Source organism: Myotis myotis, unplaced genomic scaffold (genome assembly GCF_014108235.1).
Source record: "Myotis myotis isolate mMyoMyo1 unplaced genomic scaffold, mMyoMyo1.p scaffold_m19_p_1, whole genome shotgun sequence".
NCBI lineage: Eukaryota > Metazoa > Chordata > Mammalia > Chiroptera > Vespertilionidae > Myotis > Myotis myotis.
The window spans coordinates 45,763,129-45,778,628 of record NW_023416313.1 but is presented as its reverse complement, the minus strand read 5'-3'; the positions used below and the strand labels follow the sequence as shown (position 1 = coordinate 45,778,628).

The 15,500-nt window shown below is 41.4% G+C and overlaps 1 protein-coding gene and 1 pseudogene across 1 annotated transcript in view; one reads left to right on the top strand and one right to left on the bottom strand.

The window, feature by feature from the left end:
• Positions 1-10,903, top strand: part of GC (GC vitamin D binding protein) — a 37,946-nt gene extending 27,043 nt beyond the window's left edge. Inside the window, exons 12-13 of the mRNA XM_036335889.1 lie at positions 7,261-7,315; positions 10,739-10,903. Of these exons, the coding sequence (XP_036191782.1) occupies positions 7,261-7,296 (36 nt within the window). The 3' untranslated portion in view covers positions 7,297-7,315; positions 10,739-10,903. The remainder of the gene's footprint in view (positions 1-7,260; positions 7,316-10,738) is intronic.
• Positions 10,904-11,627: 724 nt separating this feature from the next.
• LOC118652968 lies at positions 11,628-13,177 on the bottom strand (annotated as a pseudogene).
• Between the last annotated feature and the right edge of the window lie 2,323 nt (positions 13,178-15,500).

Sequence of the window (15,500 nt, the reverse complement as noted above, 5' to 3'; positions counted from 1 at the left end):
GATTGAAATGTCATTGTGTCTTTTCCTGGTGCTGTGATAACTTCGTTGTATTTACAATGAAAGAAAATGACTGTTTTCATGCTACGCTAATTCAAAACAAATTGAGGGAGTTGCAAATCTTAGGACATTTTATACTTTTAAAGGAAAAAAGTGAGAATACAGACAGCAAAGTGCAGTGTTTTTCAAATTGTAGATTATAACCTATTAACAGCTTTTTTAAATGAAAGAAGAAAAAAAGACAGTAGGAATATTAATCCATCTAACAGAGTGTGGTTAAATATTTGTGAAAATTTTATTTCATATATATATATATATATGTGTGTGTGTGTGTGTGTGTGTGTGTGTGTGTGTGTGTGTGTGTGTATGTTCACATGTATGTATATAGGTAGCAATTGGTAGATTGATTTTTTAAAAAGACACAGAACTGCCACTTGACCCAATGATCCCACTTCTAGGAATATATTCTAAGAATCCCAAAACATCAATCAGAAAAAATATACAGACCCCTATGTTCATCACAGCACTATTTACAATAGCTAAGATCTGGAAACAGCCCAAGAGCCTAACAGATGAGTGGATAAAAAAGATGTGGTACATTTACACAGTGGAATACTATGCGGCAGTAAAAAAAGAGGGACCTCTTACCCTCTGAGACAGCATGGAGGGACCTGGAGAGTATTATGCTAAGAAAAATAAACCAGAGAAAGACAAGTAATACATGATCCCACTGATATGTGAAATATAATGATCAAAATAAACTGATGAACAAAATAGATCCAGAGACACAGAAGCATGGAGCAGACTGATGAATCTCAGAGGGAAAGGGGCAGAGGGGCCAGGAAGAGATTAAGGAAAGAACTTATATGCATATATGCATAGCCCACGGACACAGACAATAGTGTAGTGAAGGCCTGAGGGGAAAGTGTGGGGTGGAGAAGGTCAATGGGGGGAAAAAGGAGACCTCTGTAAAACTTTCAACAACAAAGATAAAAAAATTTTAAATGCAATAAATGAGGAATTTTAAAAGAAAAGTAGATGCTTTCAGGAAAAATGGATCATACCATACCTTATATCTTAATTATTAATTATTTAATTTTCAATTAAATGTATTGGGGTGACATTGGTTAATAAGATCATATAGGTTTCACATGTATATTACTATGATACATGTTCTGTACATTTCATTGTGTCCTCACCATCCAAAGTCACACCATCTTCTCGCACTATGTATTTGGCACCCTTTACCCTTTAATTTAATTTGCTTCAATGTAACACAAGGAAAAGAAATGCAATTTAATTTCTAAAGGTTACACAAATATTTCTTTACCATAAGAGTTATTTTCTAAAAATTAAAAAAATATATACTAATATTAAAATGCTGGAGTCATTTTTTATTACAAGTTTTTCTTTTAGACACTACCAACTGGTTTCCAACTCTGAAAGATAAAGAAATTTGAACTCATATTTTCTAGTTTCCCTCCCCACTCCTCCTAATTTGTTAGTTCTTGGGTTCATCTTTCTTTAAACATAATTTCCCTACCTCTAGCCCCCAGATCCCTCCTGTTCCTGTCTCCCACCTTCCCTCACCCCGTCTCTGAATTCTCTTTCTCCCTTACATGTAGCTGCATAATTGCCAGATCATTCATTTTTTATCTTGCGAGGCATTTTCTGTTGGAGGTGAACTATTGAATTCCTGTCACCGAACCTGAGCTTATTAGTTTCCTCCTATAAAACTAACGTGAGGTTGGTACTTGGTGTTCTAGCTTTGTGTAGACTGAAGGAGTGGAGGACAGAGGAGAGCCCAGTCAGGCTGTGTGATCCATTGCTGGTAGACCTGATCTCTGATTACTCTAACGTTTTGTTACATATTTTACACTAGGATTTCCTCCACCAACTCAGTTTCTATCCTATTTCATGGGGAGATGTCTGTTAGCCTTTCTCATATGCATTAAGCCCATTTATTCGCATCATCCATTTGACCTGTAACTCTCCAGCAGTCAATTTAATTACTAGAAGAATTGAAAGATAAGAACAGCACTTTCATTCACTATACTGCTAACTTGGAGACATAGTGACAATTCCAAGAATTCTGTTGTCTCACCCATTCCATTTCTGGCGTATAGATGCAAGGCTAAGATCAACTCGATGCCAGATGCCATATCAAAATATTTTCCTCTTTTGCCTACTTCTTTTTTTAAATATATTTTTATTAATTTCCGAGAGGAAAGGAAAGGAAAAGAGAGATAGAAACATCAATGATGAGACAGAATCATTGATTGTCTGCCTCCTGCAAGCCCCCCACTGGGGATTGAACCTGCAACCCAGGAATGTGCCCTTAACCAGATTCAAACCTGGGACCCTTCAGTCCACAGGCTAACACCCTACCCATTAAGCCAAACCGGCCAGGGCATGCCTACTTCTTTCTGAAGTTCATGATATTAAGTTTCATCCCTCCCCCACTCTGGTGGTGGCTGAGATTTTTTTGAGTGGGTTTTATTATTGCTTGTCATGTGTTAGATAAGTATCATTTATGGTGCATTTTTTACTCACTTTTTGCACATAAAATAATTTACCTACAATGTAAAAGCAAATACCACTTAGTCTAATTAATTAATGCCAATTAGAAGCTTTACCTGTAAGTTAAAGAATGTTTTCCCCCCAAGAAGCCATATGAATTTTTATTCATTTATTAAAACATAAAAGCAATGAAGCTTGGTTTCATTTTATTGTTCTATTATTTTTAATTCTGTTTCTCTTATTTATTGTTGTATTAGAGCACACTTAAAATACCCAAGAACCTAATTTTAAAAGTCATATAAATCTGGGAAGAAGACTATAAGAGCACCTATAATTTTTCACACAGTAATTCCTTCTGGAGATCGTTCAACCTCCATTTAAATATCTACACTCAATTTTCTCCTTGAGATAGCCTATTTCATTGCCAGATAGCTTCTCTTATGAGAATATTATTCTGCTAATTAAGCCATGATATTCCCCTCACAATTTCTGCTGAGTCCAGTCTGGCTTTCTCTATCAACCAGAAAAAGTCTATTCTGTTTTTAATAGCAGCTTTTTAAAAATATTTGAAGTGACTTTTAAAAATTGGGCTGTATAAAGTCTGGAAGGTGGAGGCGGGTGTGGGAAGAAATCAGCCAAACAACTTGTATGCATATGGACACAGATGATATTGTGGTGAAGGCCTGGGGTGGGGCAGACTAGAAGGGAACAATGTGGGGGGGGGGGTGAGGAGGACATATGTAATACTTTCAACAATAAAGGTTAAAAAATAATAATAAAATAAAAACTTGAACTATGCATACCAATTCTCTTAATAATTTAGTGATGTTTTGTTTTTCACTGATAGTGTCTAATAAAGTCTTAAAATGTCTAACAAAGTCTTAATCTATTTGATAAATTGAGTTATATCATCTTGTTCATTTTTTTTATACTCTTAGAGACTCTGATTTCTCTTCCAATTTCTACATTTACTCTCTAGTCCCAAATCTAATTGCTAATCTTATTTGTAAATATTTATAAAGTCAGAATTCCAGATGAAATGAGTACAGTAGGATACATGCCCATTCTTTAAATCTGGCTGATAAATATATATTTATCTTTTATTAAAATTCACACCAACTAAAGTTCTAAACAAACAAAATAAAACAAACCCGAAAGATCTAGAGTGTTGGGATATTTTTGTCATTATTGACATGAAAACATTTAACATTAAACAAATTGAGCAGTTCCTTCCTTTCCTACCAGTTTGCTTTTGGTAATATAACAGGTAAATTTAGGTTGCCTTATCCCCCAAAAATAAAATCATCTTACCAGCAGAATTTGCTCTGAGGATCTAATTCAGTTATTAAAATGGGGGAAAGTCTGAATATTTTTTTACATTCTGTCAAATATATCACTTTTGCAACTCTTCCCCAGTTCCTGTGATCCCTAATAAATACAGTTTCCTTTTATGACATCATACAAGACAAACAGCTTTATGCACCAAATGCGTGCTTCCTTCCCTCAAGCATCTTGTTTTTCATTTCTTTGAGTTGCTTTTCAGTGTATTTTTCATTGTAACATATTGTCATTTAAAAACCATTTTCAACTACAATGATGAGAAGGCAAGTGTTTAACTTTCTATTTTCTTGCTTGAGGAACCAGTGGTACTGCTGAGTAGCCAGTCTTTCAGTAACTGCTAAAGAAGGGTGAGGTGAATGGAGCAATGGAGACACTTGTGCACATATGATTACTTAGAGCGCTCAGAGGTTGGCCCTCCGCTGTTTCCATTAACCTTTTTGACAGTCTTTCTCCATTGATCTCATAGCTAGATAAGCAAGACCACCTCTGGTTTCTGACTTCATGTTCTGGTGAAATCTGGTAGAACAGCATTCACTTTAAAATTCTCAATGCTTAGTATGTACATTTGTCCCACTTACCCTATAACATTTGAATTGTAATTTATTATTAAATGTCCTTATCCTATATTTGCTTGACTAAATTTTTTTTTCCTTAAAAGTAAAGCCCATTCACTCCAAGTCATATTCAGGGATACATCTCTATCTGCCATTCTAACTTTACTTGGCACAGTTACTCAAAGCATGGCAAAAGGGGCATCTGAACCACAGGTGTGCTTCTTATATGATAATCTAGCCTTACCCTCACCCTGGTCTTGAAATGACCAGGAAATAGAAAAACCAGTGCAATTTTCGTTTCCCTTCACCATGGAACTCTATGTTGCCATTGAGGTCCACTGACTGCAGAAAAATCTTCTGCTGCAAAATTAGACTTGAAATTATTTTTTCTCTCTCCACTATCATTCAGGCAGGGCATCCTTATGATGCTTCTGAGAACTCATTACTATGCTTCCACTAAAATGTTCCAAGGAGTGCTAGTAGGCATCAACTATGATTTCCCAAAGCATACAGAAAGCCACGCTACATGCTGGAGGTGATCATTAAAATCTTGAAAACAGAGACAAATGCAAATAGCCAAGTGGGCACTGGGCAAAGAGGACACTATCTTTTCCCCTTTCATGCCCTCCCCCGCTCCCTCTTTCTTCCTCTCTCATATTTCAGGAAAAGCTGGCATATCCACTAGAATTTCTCTCTCTGTATATAACTAGATTTTGTGATACTCAATGTCATAGTTAGCATTTATTAAGTCAATACTATTTGATAAGCAGAATATTAATAACCTTCCTAGGCAGAATATTAATAGCCTTATACATTTACTAGAGACCCAGTGCATGAAATTCCCCTCAGGCCAGCCTACACCCTCTCAAATCCAGGACCCCTCAGAGGATGTCTGACAGCCAGTTTAGGCATGATCCTGGGGATCGGGCCTAAACCAGCAGTTGGACATCCCTCTTACAATCCAGGACTGCTGGCTCCTAACTGCTCACCTGCCTGCCTACCTGATCACCCTTAACTGGCCCCCTTGCCAACCTGATCACCCCTAACTTCCCCCCACCACCAACCTGGTTGCCCCCAACTGCTCCCCCCTGCCGGCCTGGTTGCCCCTAACTACCCTTCCCACCGGCTTGGTTGCCTTTCACTGCCCCCCTCTGCCAACCTGGTCAGCCCTCACTGCCCCCCTCTGCCTGCCTGATCACCCCTCACTGCTCCCTCTGCCGGCCTGGTCACCTCACACAGCCTGCTGCTCAGTCGTTTGGTTGTCCCTCACTAACCCCCCTGCCAGCCTGGTTGCCCCACGCAACCTGTTTGGTCGTCCGTTCAGTTGTTTCAGATGTGATGGACCCTGGCTCTCTTTATATATATAGATGATGTTTATAGAATAATCAAAAAACAATTCTAAATATTAGGTACCATTTTAATTCCCCTTTTACAGATGGGTTGAATGATATATACAAGATTGCAATATGTTTGAAAAATGATAAGTGTGTTCCACATGAGTCTGTTACTCTCGATGTCATTGTCAGATTTCAGCCCTAATTTAATAACAAAAGCATAATATTGATATCGAAAGCCTATTAACTATTGGTTAAAGTGCAAAATTATTTTTTATTATTAAAAATATCAAAAATGACCCAGGTCGGTAGTATCACTGAATTCCATTATCATATTCTACATTTTATCCTATGATTCTTTGATTTTCATTCTGTGCCATATTATCCTCTTCTACCCACACCTTAAATTTATATGTTTTCCAGAGAATTTTTTTTTCATGGTCTCCTTCTCTATACATGACATTACATTTTCTCCACGTGTTCTCATCCATGAATATGCCTTTAATCTCCAAATCTCTACCTTCAGTCAGGATCTCTCCCCACAGTACCAAGCTGTTTATTCAAGTGATTAAGGGTTCTATTATCCCACAAGAAATTCAAACTCAATATGCCCCAAATATTCCCCTTAAAAACCTCTTCTGGTATTGCCTAAATTTATTACTATCATTATCATTATTGTAATAAATTAAGATACAAATAGTGATCCTTAATTTCTCCTTTTTCCATATACTAGTAAACCCAAATATATTCCAAATCCTACCAATTTTAACTCTATCTCTCAGTCCCACCTCCCAACTTCTTCTACATTACTGATACTTTTACCTGGATTATCTCTTCCCAATTGGTCTCTTATCTCCAGTCCTCCAGATGCCTCACACCAATCCCATCTCTATACTAAGGCAAAATAACCTTTGTAAAACACAAAACGGTTAGTATGTTCCTCTAATTGCTCTACATCACTTCTAAATTGAAGTCCATTCTTTTTTTAAAAATCAAGAGAGTTTGGTCCTGTGTTTTCCTCTCCAGCCTGATTTATCACTGCTCCTATTCTTCCTGCTTTGGTTTTCCTATACCACTTGCAGTTTTCCTAAGTACATCAAACTTGCTCTTACCTAAGGCTTTTGCACATGAAGACTCATCCTGTATTGCCCTATCTTCATTCTATAACCTGGCTATCTTTCATCAAGATTCAGGATTCAACCTAGATCTTTCCTCTGGGAATCCTTGCCTGGCACTCAAATTCTTCTGTTGCCCCTTAACATTCTTTCACACCTAATAATTAGCACTTATTTTTCTCTTGTCTATTTTTCACAGGACACTGTAAATTCTTCAAGGACAGAGACAGTGTAAAACTAAAAGTGAAGGATGGCCAATAAAAAGTTCAATATAAAACTGCATTTTAACAAGAATCCTTCTTTCTAATCAAGGTTCAAATTGTGTTTACCTTCATGATTTAGTAGTCTACAAATAAAATGTTTCATGAATAATTAGATAGCATTTTTTTTCCATTCCAGATTGATGCTGAAATGAAAAATAACCTACAGGGCTGATGAATATATATCATCTTAGGTAAGTATTGCTTGTAAAGGCAGAAAAAAACACACAAAAAAACCCAAAAAACTATCCAGCTTTGTGCAATGTATTTTAAAAATCATAGAATAAATAATCCAATAGTGTTCTTCCCATTCTAACTATTCTCTATTCAAACTCATTTTACACTGAGAATATTAAGCATCTGGAAAAGTTAAGGAGCTTACACAAGTATACACAAACAACTTCTGGCAGATTTAGGACTAGAATCTGGGTCCCCAGTCTGGTACTAGATCCTATATAATAAAAACCTAATGTACTAGATCCTATATAATAAAAGCCTAATATACTAAGTGTCTGTCTGGTCATCCGGTCATCTGGTCGTCCATTCAACCAATCAAAGCATAATATGCTAATGATATGCTAAGGCCGCCCAACCGCTCACTATGATGTGCACTGACCAACAAGGGCAGACACTCTGACCAGTAGGTTAGCTTTCTGCTGGGGTATGGCAGATCAGGACTGAGCGAGATGGGCCAGACATGCCCTGGAGCCTTCCCATGGTCCCTCCCTGGATGGCCTACCTCCTGCATCCCTTCCCCTGCCCCAGTCATGCACCGGTGGGGTCCCTTGGCCTGGCCTGCACCCTCTCGCAATCCAGGACCCCTCAGGGAATGTCAGAGAGCCAGTTTCAGCCCAATCCCGCAGGCCAGGCTGAGGGAACCCCACTGGGCACGAATTCATGCACTGGGTCTCTAGTCCATCATAACATCACATCTAAGATAATGACAGCATGGAGATCATTTCAGGCATTTTGATGCATTCAATAGAAAAATATATAAATTTAAAGACAGAGTCCACCAAGTGTTAAAGATAGCACAGTAGTTCTTAGGATGAAAGAAGATTCTTCAAATTAAAGCAATATTGTTAAAATATTATCACTTGCTTTTTTTCACATATTACATTTCACTCATTTAAAAATACCGGGAGATATTAAGAGTATGAAGTAGCTTAGACAGAATCTCATACCTTAAACTGATGATTATCTCAACTCTGCACATTTCAACAAAAATGTTTTCTCTCCAAATTCCACTGTATTCATTTTAAATATATTACTTCTGAGATTTAAAAAATTATAAAATTAATGGTTTTGGTTTATCTCAGATCTTAAGTGAGCTGAGCCTTTTCAATGATGCATACTTTTATTTTGCTGATTTACTGACAACATTCTCCAAAATTATATAGAAGCAAAAGCTATTGACTAGTGAAATTAAATCATTCCATCATATTCAGGTTTTCAACTCTCAACTATTTGAATTACCTGAAAGAGTGAAAAAGCAAATTAACACTCAGAGAGGCAGTACAATGGAGATGGTCAAGGAAACTCACTTCTGGAATTGCCCAATCTGGATCAGAATCCCCACTCCAACTATCTATCTTTGTGAACCTGAGCAAGTTATTTAAATTCCCTGAAGCTTGTTATTTAAATTCCCTGACACTTGTAAATATCTACCTCTTAGAATTGTTTTAATGATTGAGTTGCTGCATATAAAATGCCTAGAAAACAGTAGCAGTAATACTAGTAAAACAGAATTTTTGGACTGGAACTCAGATTCTTTGTCTGCCAGAGTCGAAGAATGAATCCAGGGACAGAGGGTAGTATAGCAAAGGTGCAGAGTTATTGAAGAACAAGTACAGATTCCCAGGTGGGGAGGGGAAAGGAGTCCCACTGACTTCCTGTTTACATGGTTTATAAAGGCTGCAGTCCCTGTGTCCTGATATCCTCTCTGATTGGTTAATATTCCATTTCGAATTGGTTACTGTAGTAATTCCTGAGGCCCTCCTCCCTCATTGTCCTCCCATTCCCCTCCTTCATTTTGTAAATAGAGACCTTGTTTGGCTACTTCCAGTTCCCTTGTCTTATGAAATGTAGTTGCACTTGGCTTCCTTGTGTTATGGAAATGTATCTTCTCCCAGTCTGTAGCCCTGTGTTTTTTCCATGGACCCCACTTCAAAACATTCCCTAAACCTGCCTATATTCCTCTAAAATTCCTATTTCACTAGCAAAGTTTTTCTCCCTGCGGCTGCTTCTGTGATTTTACTCTGACTAGAACAAGTAAGATCCCCAATGCAAAAGTGGTATGTGTTTAGTGTTAAGCAGTTTCTAAAACCATTTTTAGGCAAGCTAATGCTAGTTTTCCATTTGACAAAGATGCACAATAGATTCTTTTTTAAAAATTAAGTTATATAAAAGTTTCTGGACACAAAACTCCTATCCAGACCGCTAGTCAGAAAGACCAGAGTTAAAAAAATACAACCCACATATAGAACGAGGCTTATGCACTGCACTCGACAACTATCAGCCCTCTGTCCCCATCCTGCTCTCAGGAGAGAACTTTGGCTTGTGTGAGGTCTAATGCCACACACGATCCTAAGAGGAACACTTCTCCTCAGTTCCTAAAACCAGTAAGCCGACTCTGGCTGGCTAAGTATTTCTTTTCAGTGAATGCCCAGCCCTCTGCAGAGCTTTGAACAGTTTGTAGAAGCAGAAGCCTTTGTCGCAGGTGTTCGCATTCTTAGGTTCACCTACAATTCAATGCTATTTCATTCTTAGCTAAACTATTATAAACTTGAGTTGTTGTCCTGACAGTTCTTGACCCTCTTATTTTTTCTTCAATTCCCTAAATTGATTGTGACCACATTTGCTGACCCACTGGACAAGAGAATTACTGTCTCGCAATAAGTCCCACAAAGCCAGTTATCTTTTCTCTTCAGCTTTAGAGAGGATTAATGTTCCCGGGGTTGCCAATGGAGGAAGAAGTCGGTTCTCACTGCACAATATGGTTGACTGAAAACATACTCCAAGTACCAGAATCACACTCAGCACAGCCAGGTGCTCACACTATGGGAGAAACCTCACTCCAAGGCATAAACTCCATGAGAACAAAGGAAGATGGAATTTCTCGCACTGTGCAGATAGAATTGTGATGCAACTCCACTGTACTGTTTTGGAGAAGGGGTAGAAGACACATTTGCCTTATTACAAAGGAGGCGATTTGATAACAACTCCCATTCTGGGTTTTACTGAAATATAACTACTGAATATTATCTCAATCCTGGGACTGGAAGTCGGGGGAGGGGAGGCTCATGTGCTATTCATTGGTCGCTGCCCTTTCTGCTCTGGCAGTTGAGTATTCACTCTCATAAAGCAGTAAGTTACACACATCCTTAAAGAAAAAAAGTGCACAATGTCCCTAAGTGTACATGATGGTTTTATATGCAGGTCTTGGGAATTTCCTACATTTTTTATTCTGGACTCCTTAGGTGGGCAATGGGGGATACATGGGTCATGCTAGACAGGTTTATCTTGAAACAGAAAGATAACTTGACTGCTGAGCAGTGTTATATAATTGCTTCCCATTAGCTCTGTGTTTCTAACATTCATTTCCATTATTCTCATAGATCTAGAGCTGGAACCTTCCTGGAAATGCCATCTGAAGCCTAACCTAGGCCAAACCAGGGCTCTCAGGGAGACAACTCAGTACTCACTAATTTTCATCAGCTCCAATATCTTTGTACAATAAATATGATTTGCCATCAAAATAAATTGGAATACAATGCAAACCATAAATGTTTCTGGGGGTGATGTTACAGTGCAGACCTCCAGCAGTATTCCTGTGTGTGCCATGCCGGCACAGCCATGGGTGAACCTGAGAGGGGGCAGTTAAGGATGGAGCAGACAGACAAGAGAATAAAGCTGGGGCTAGGTGGGACGCTGGCCTCTCTGATGGAGAGATAGTGCCACAGTCTGCAAGCTGAGTCTTTATTTTATAGCCAGAGTATTGGCCTGGTGCACGAAATTCATGCACGGAGGGGGTGGCTCCCTCAGCCCAGCCTGCACCCTCTCCAATCAGGGACCCCTTGGGGGATGTCTGACTGCCAGTTTAGGCCCAATCCCACAGACAGTTGGACATCCCTCTCACAATCTGGGACCGCTGGCTCCTAACCGCTCACCTGCCTGATTGCATCTAACTGCCTCTGCCTGCCTGCCTGATTGCCCCCAATTGCCCTCCCCTGCAGGTCTGGTTGCCCCCAACTGCCCTCCCCTGCCAGCCAATTTGGTTCTGATTGGTCGGTTTATACTCCAGTCAGCGTTAAAAGCTCCACCTCCTAGGCAGCCATTGGCTCCTCACAGTTGACCCAGATTTGGTTCTTTTGGGGGGTGGGAGGGCGGCTGTTTATTAAGTGGTTATTACAGGGGTCAGACCACATAAGTGGTGTCAGCCCCGGGAATGCGACCTCTCAATGTTGATCACAAAGCCCCCAAGGCTGGTCCTGGTGAGCCCCAAGGTCAGAAATGAAACTGAAAGGCCTTGGTCACATGCTGCTTCCAGGCGCCCAGGCTGGGCAGCAGGGAGGAGATGCCCATGACATGCCAGGTCTCCCCATTGGACACCACTGAGATCTGGTAGGACAGCAGCTGCATGCCTGCCTCTGCCAGGAGCCCAATCATGGTAGGCAGTATGGCAGGGTTGGAAGAGGCACTTCTGGTTTGAAGACAGCTCCGTTGAGTGCCTGTAGCACAGGTGTGGTGCCCTGGACAAAGCCCACAGGGTGGTAGGGGCCACCTGCCAGGGCCACGCTCAGGGGGCCTTCCCTGCATCCTTGCTCTCCTAGCACAGTGGGGTTATGGGAGGTGGTTACATTGAGGCTGGCCTCCTTCACCAGCAGCTTGGCATTTACCAAGTTCACATCCGCATGATTAGAAGCGTCTTTGAGGAGGTCGACAATGACTTCGGGGCTCAGGCAGTTCCCGGCATGCTTCAGGGATAAGCCCTGTGTTACCACCTGGATGGTCCCTTTGGGGGACTCTGCCCAGGCTCGCATCAGGGTCCCCAGAGCTTCTGACAGACCGATCCAAGGTTTGGTGTGTGGAGAGAAAGCGCTGGTAAGGGCCTGGGCATTCATGACCCCCGCAAGGATTCTGCCCTTCACCATGTCCATGGGAACTGGACAGCAATCTCCTCCCGCTGCGGCTCCGGGCCTCCTTGGTGCTGGCGCCCAGGTTGGGGCAGCTGATGACGTTCTCCTGGTCCACCAAGGCAAGTCCCGAGGCAGCTCCTCCGTGAACACATCCAGCTCTGCATCCCGCACTGCCCCAACTGCAGGGCCCAGAGGAGGGTGCCCTCGTCCACGATCCCTCCGCGGGCGCAGTTCACCAAGCGCCTGGGGCAAAGGTGCTGTCATTCAGCAGGCCTGTTGTGGAGGGCAAGAGAAGGGTGTGCACAGTGATGAAGTCACAAAGGGGCCAGATCTCCTCCAGGGGCAGCTGCTGAATGCTGAAGGAGGCCGAGACCTCTGGTGAGATGAAGACCCTACAGTCTTCATCCCAGAGGACTGCATCTGGATGGCCACCTCTCTCCAATCCCCCACAGGCCAAGAATTCCCAGGGTCTTTCCATTCAACTCGGTTCCCATGAACTTCTTTCAGTCCCATTTGCCATCCTTCATCGAAGCCATCGCCTGGGGAATCTGCCTGGCCAGACACATGATCATCCCATGGGTGAGCTCAGCAGCACTAAGACTGTTCCCATTGGGAGTGTGTGTTCATGACCAGGATGCCCTTCCTCGTGGCGGCCTCCAAATGCATGTTGTCCACGCCGGTGCCGGCCCTGCCCACCACCTGGAGCTTCTCTGCTGCATTGATGACTTCCCCAGTCACCTTGGTGGCCGAGCAGACAATAAGGCCTTTGCAGTCCTGCAGCTCCGCTATCAGCTCCTCTTTGCTCAGGTTCTGCTTCTCCACCACCTGAAGCCCTCCATCTTGCAGGATCTTCCGGCAGCAAGGGTCCAGGCTGTCACTGATGAGCACTTTCTGTAGATTTGCAAAGGCCATTGCTGGAGCCGGCCTTGTGATCTACCACTCTCCCTGGACAGAAACACCTCTAAGCCCCCCAGATTTGGTTCTGATTGGTCAGTTTCTATGCCAGTCAGTGTCTCTGGGCCTATCAACTGGCCACATCAGAAAGGCAGGGCTGATCAGCAGCCCTTGTGGAGTCCTGGAGAAAAATGGAGGCACAGCTAGCTGCTGGCCAGACTCAGAGAGAAAGAGAAAGGCAAGGTCTGGTCAAAAGCTGCCAGAGGCAACGGATCAGTCCCTGCTTCTCTCTTCAGGCCTCTCTCTGGCCCCGATTTGCAGTCCCTTCAGCAGTCAGTGCTGGGGCACCTCACCTAAAGCAGAAGTAGTCAGTGACGGGTTGCCATGGCAACTCAGCACTGACTTCTGATCTGGTCAAGCTTTGGTCCTAAAAGTGTTACACCCTGGCTCATTATTGAGATTCCAGGAGGCAAAGTAAGGGTGTGGTCAAGATTTTTACAATGTTCTCTCAGGTTTTGAATCTACTCAATTACATGCACCTGATCAAGCTTTGTCTCCTTGCTGTACCTCCTGTAGCCCATATCACTCAGCCACGTGGGACCACAGGTTCCGACCATAAGGTCAAGCTTACAACTACAGCCTTTGGCTTTGCCCTCCAAGCTAAGACTTGCATGTGGTTTTGCCATGAGAGGACCATGCCCTCTCATTAGCCCGAGGCTTGAACTTGTCCAAACATTGTAGCCGCTCTCCACGCCTGTGATTTTCACAAAGATACTATAGTAAACAGTCTCAACCTCACAGCCCCTTTTTTCTAGATCTCTGCTGGGTCTCTCTAAAATACTCACCACTTTAAGCATTCACTTTACAGTTCCCAACACACTCAGCTCCGTTCCTTGATTGCTTCTTAGGCTTAGGTGGTATTAAGAAAAAGTTAGCCAGCTTCCACCAGAAATAGCCTAAGATAGCACACTTCTAAAAGGAGGAGGAGGAGGAGGAGGAGGAGGAGGAGGGGGGGAGGAGGAGGAGGAGAAAACTCTTGAGAATGCCTTCTTGCTCCCAGCTGCAAATTGTATGGCATTAGTTAGGTAGTACCTGCCTTGCAAAAAAATAAAAAAATCTTTGTGGGCTGAAAATGTTTAATTTTACTAAAGATTACTCCTAAGAGCAATTTATTGAGTCAAAGTTCTAAAGACATATTAATTTCAGCTTGATTTAATTATATAGATAGATAGATTATAGATTATATTCTATGTGCTTTCTTTGCCCAGAGAAAATGAAGGTGTTCTAACTTAACATATTTTGCTTTGAAAGAAAGATTCTTTTTTTCCCCAAAATATATACCTCTCTGAAACCAATACAAATCAAGGAAAACCTATATTTATAATTAATTGCCTCAAGGAATTCGAGTTCATCTAATGGTAGATACAGAGTTACATGTAGAGATGAAACATATTCATCTTGTTCATCAAGTCTCTTGTTTTTGAGAAATTACATTTATGAATTGTTCCATAACTGCTAAAAACTAGTCCATTTTGGTCAAGTATATTATGGCTGAGTAGGTAGAACTGGAAGATTTTGGCACAAAGTATTCACTAAATATTGTATGACTGGTTGAAGCAATGTTCCCATGATGCCCTAGCTATCTTTCCCAAGGAGCTCTGAACACCTTTCACGATTTTTTTAATAGTAAGAATCACTGACCTAAATACTTCATCAGCTTAGTACAGAAGTTTTAATTTTAAACCTTACATGCATTATTATGCCTGCATCCATTCCATTTTGTAGGCAGTTGAGACCTTTGAGAAAATGCCAAAATCTAGGCTTTCTTCCTAAGTGCTTCCCAACATTAAAGAAATGTTATTGAATGCCCATATCCTCTCACCCATAGCTGATTTGACTGGCTAATGTCAGTTATATAAGTAGTCCTCAATTTTTTATACCTTATATACCACCTTCTTTCAGAAACCTGGCACCTCACTATGATAGACACAAACAAACAGAAGTCTATTTCATTTCTAAGAATGACATTTATAAACTGCATCAGTCAGGGTTCTCCGAGAAATAAGAGTAGTAGGAGGCAGAGAGATGGAGAGTTTATTTTAAGGAATCAGCTTACTCAATTGTGGAGCTCGCAAGTGTGAAGGCACTAAGGCGGGCCAACATGCAGGGTTTTCACGTTACAGTCTCAAAGGAGAATGCTCCTTTAACAGTAGTTCCCAACCTTGGCTGCACATTAGAATCACCTGGGAATCTTTTTAAAATCCTGATTTCTGGGCCTCATCCTCCAGAAATTCTGTTTCTTTGTTATGGGATGGGGCCACAACATTAGTAACGAAGAAACAGAATT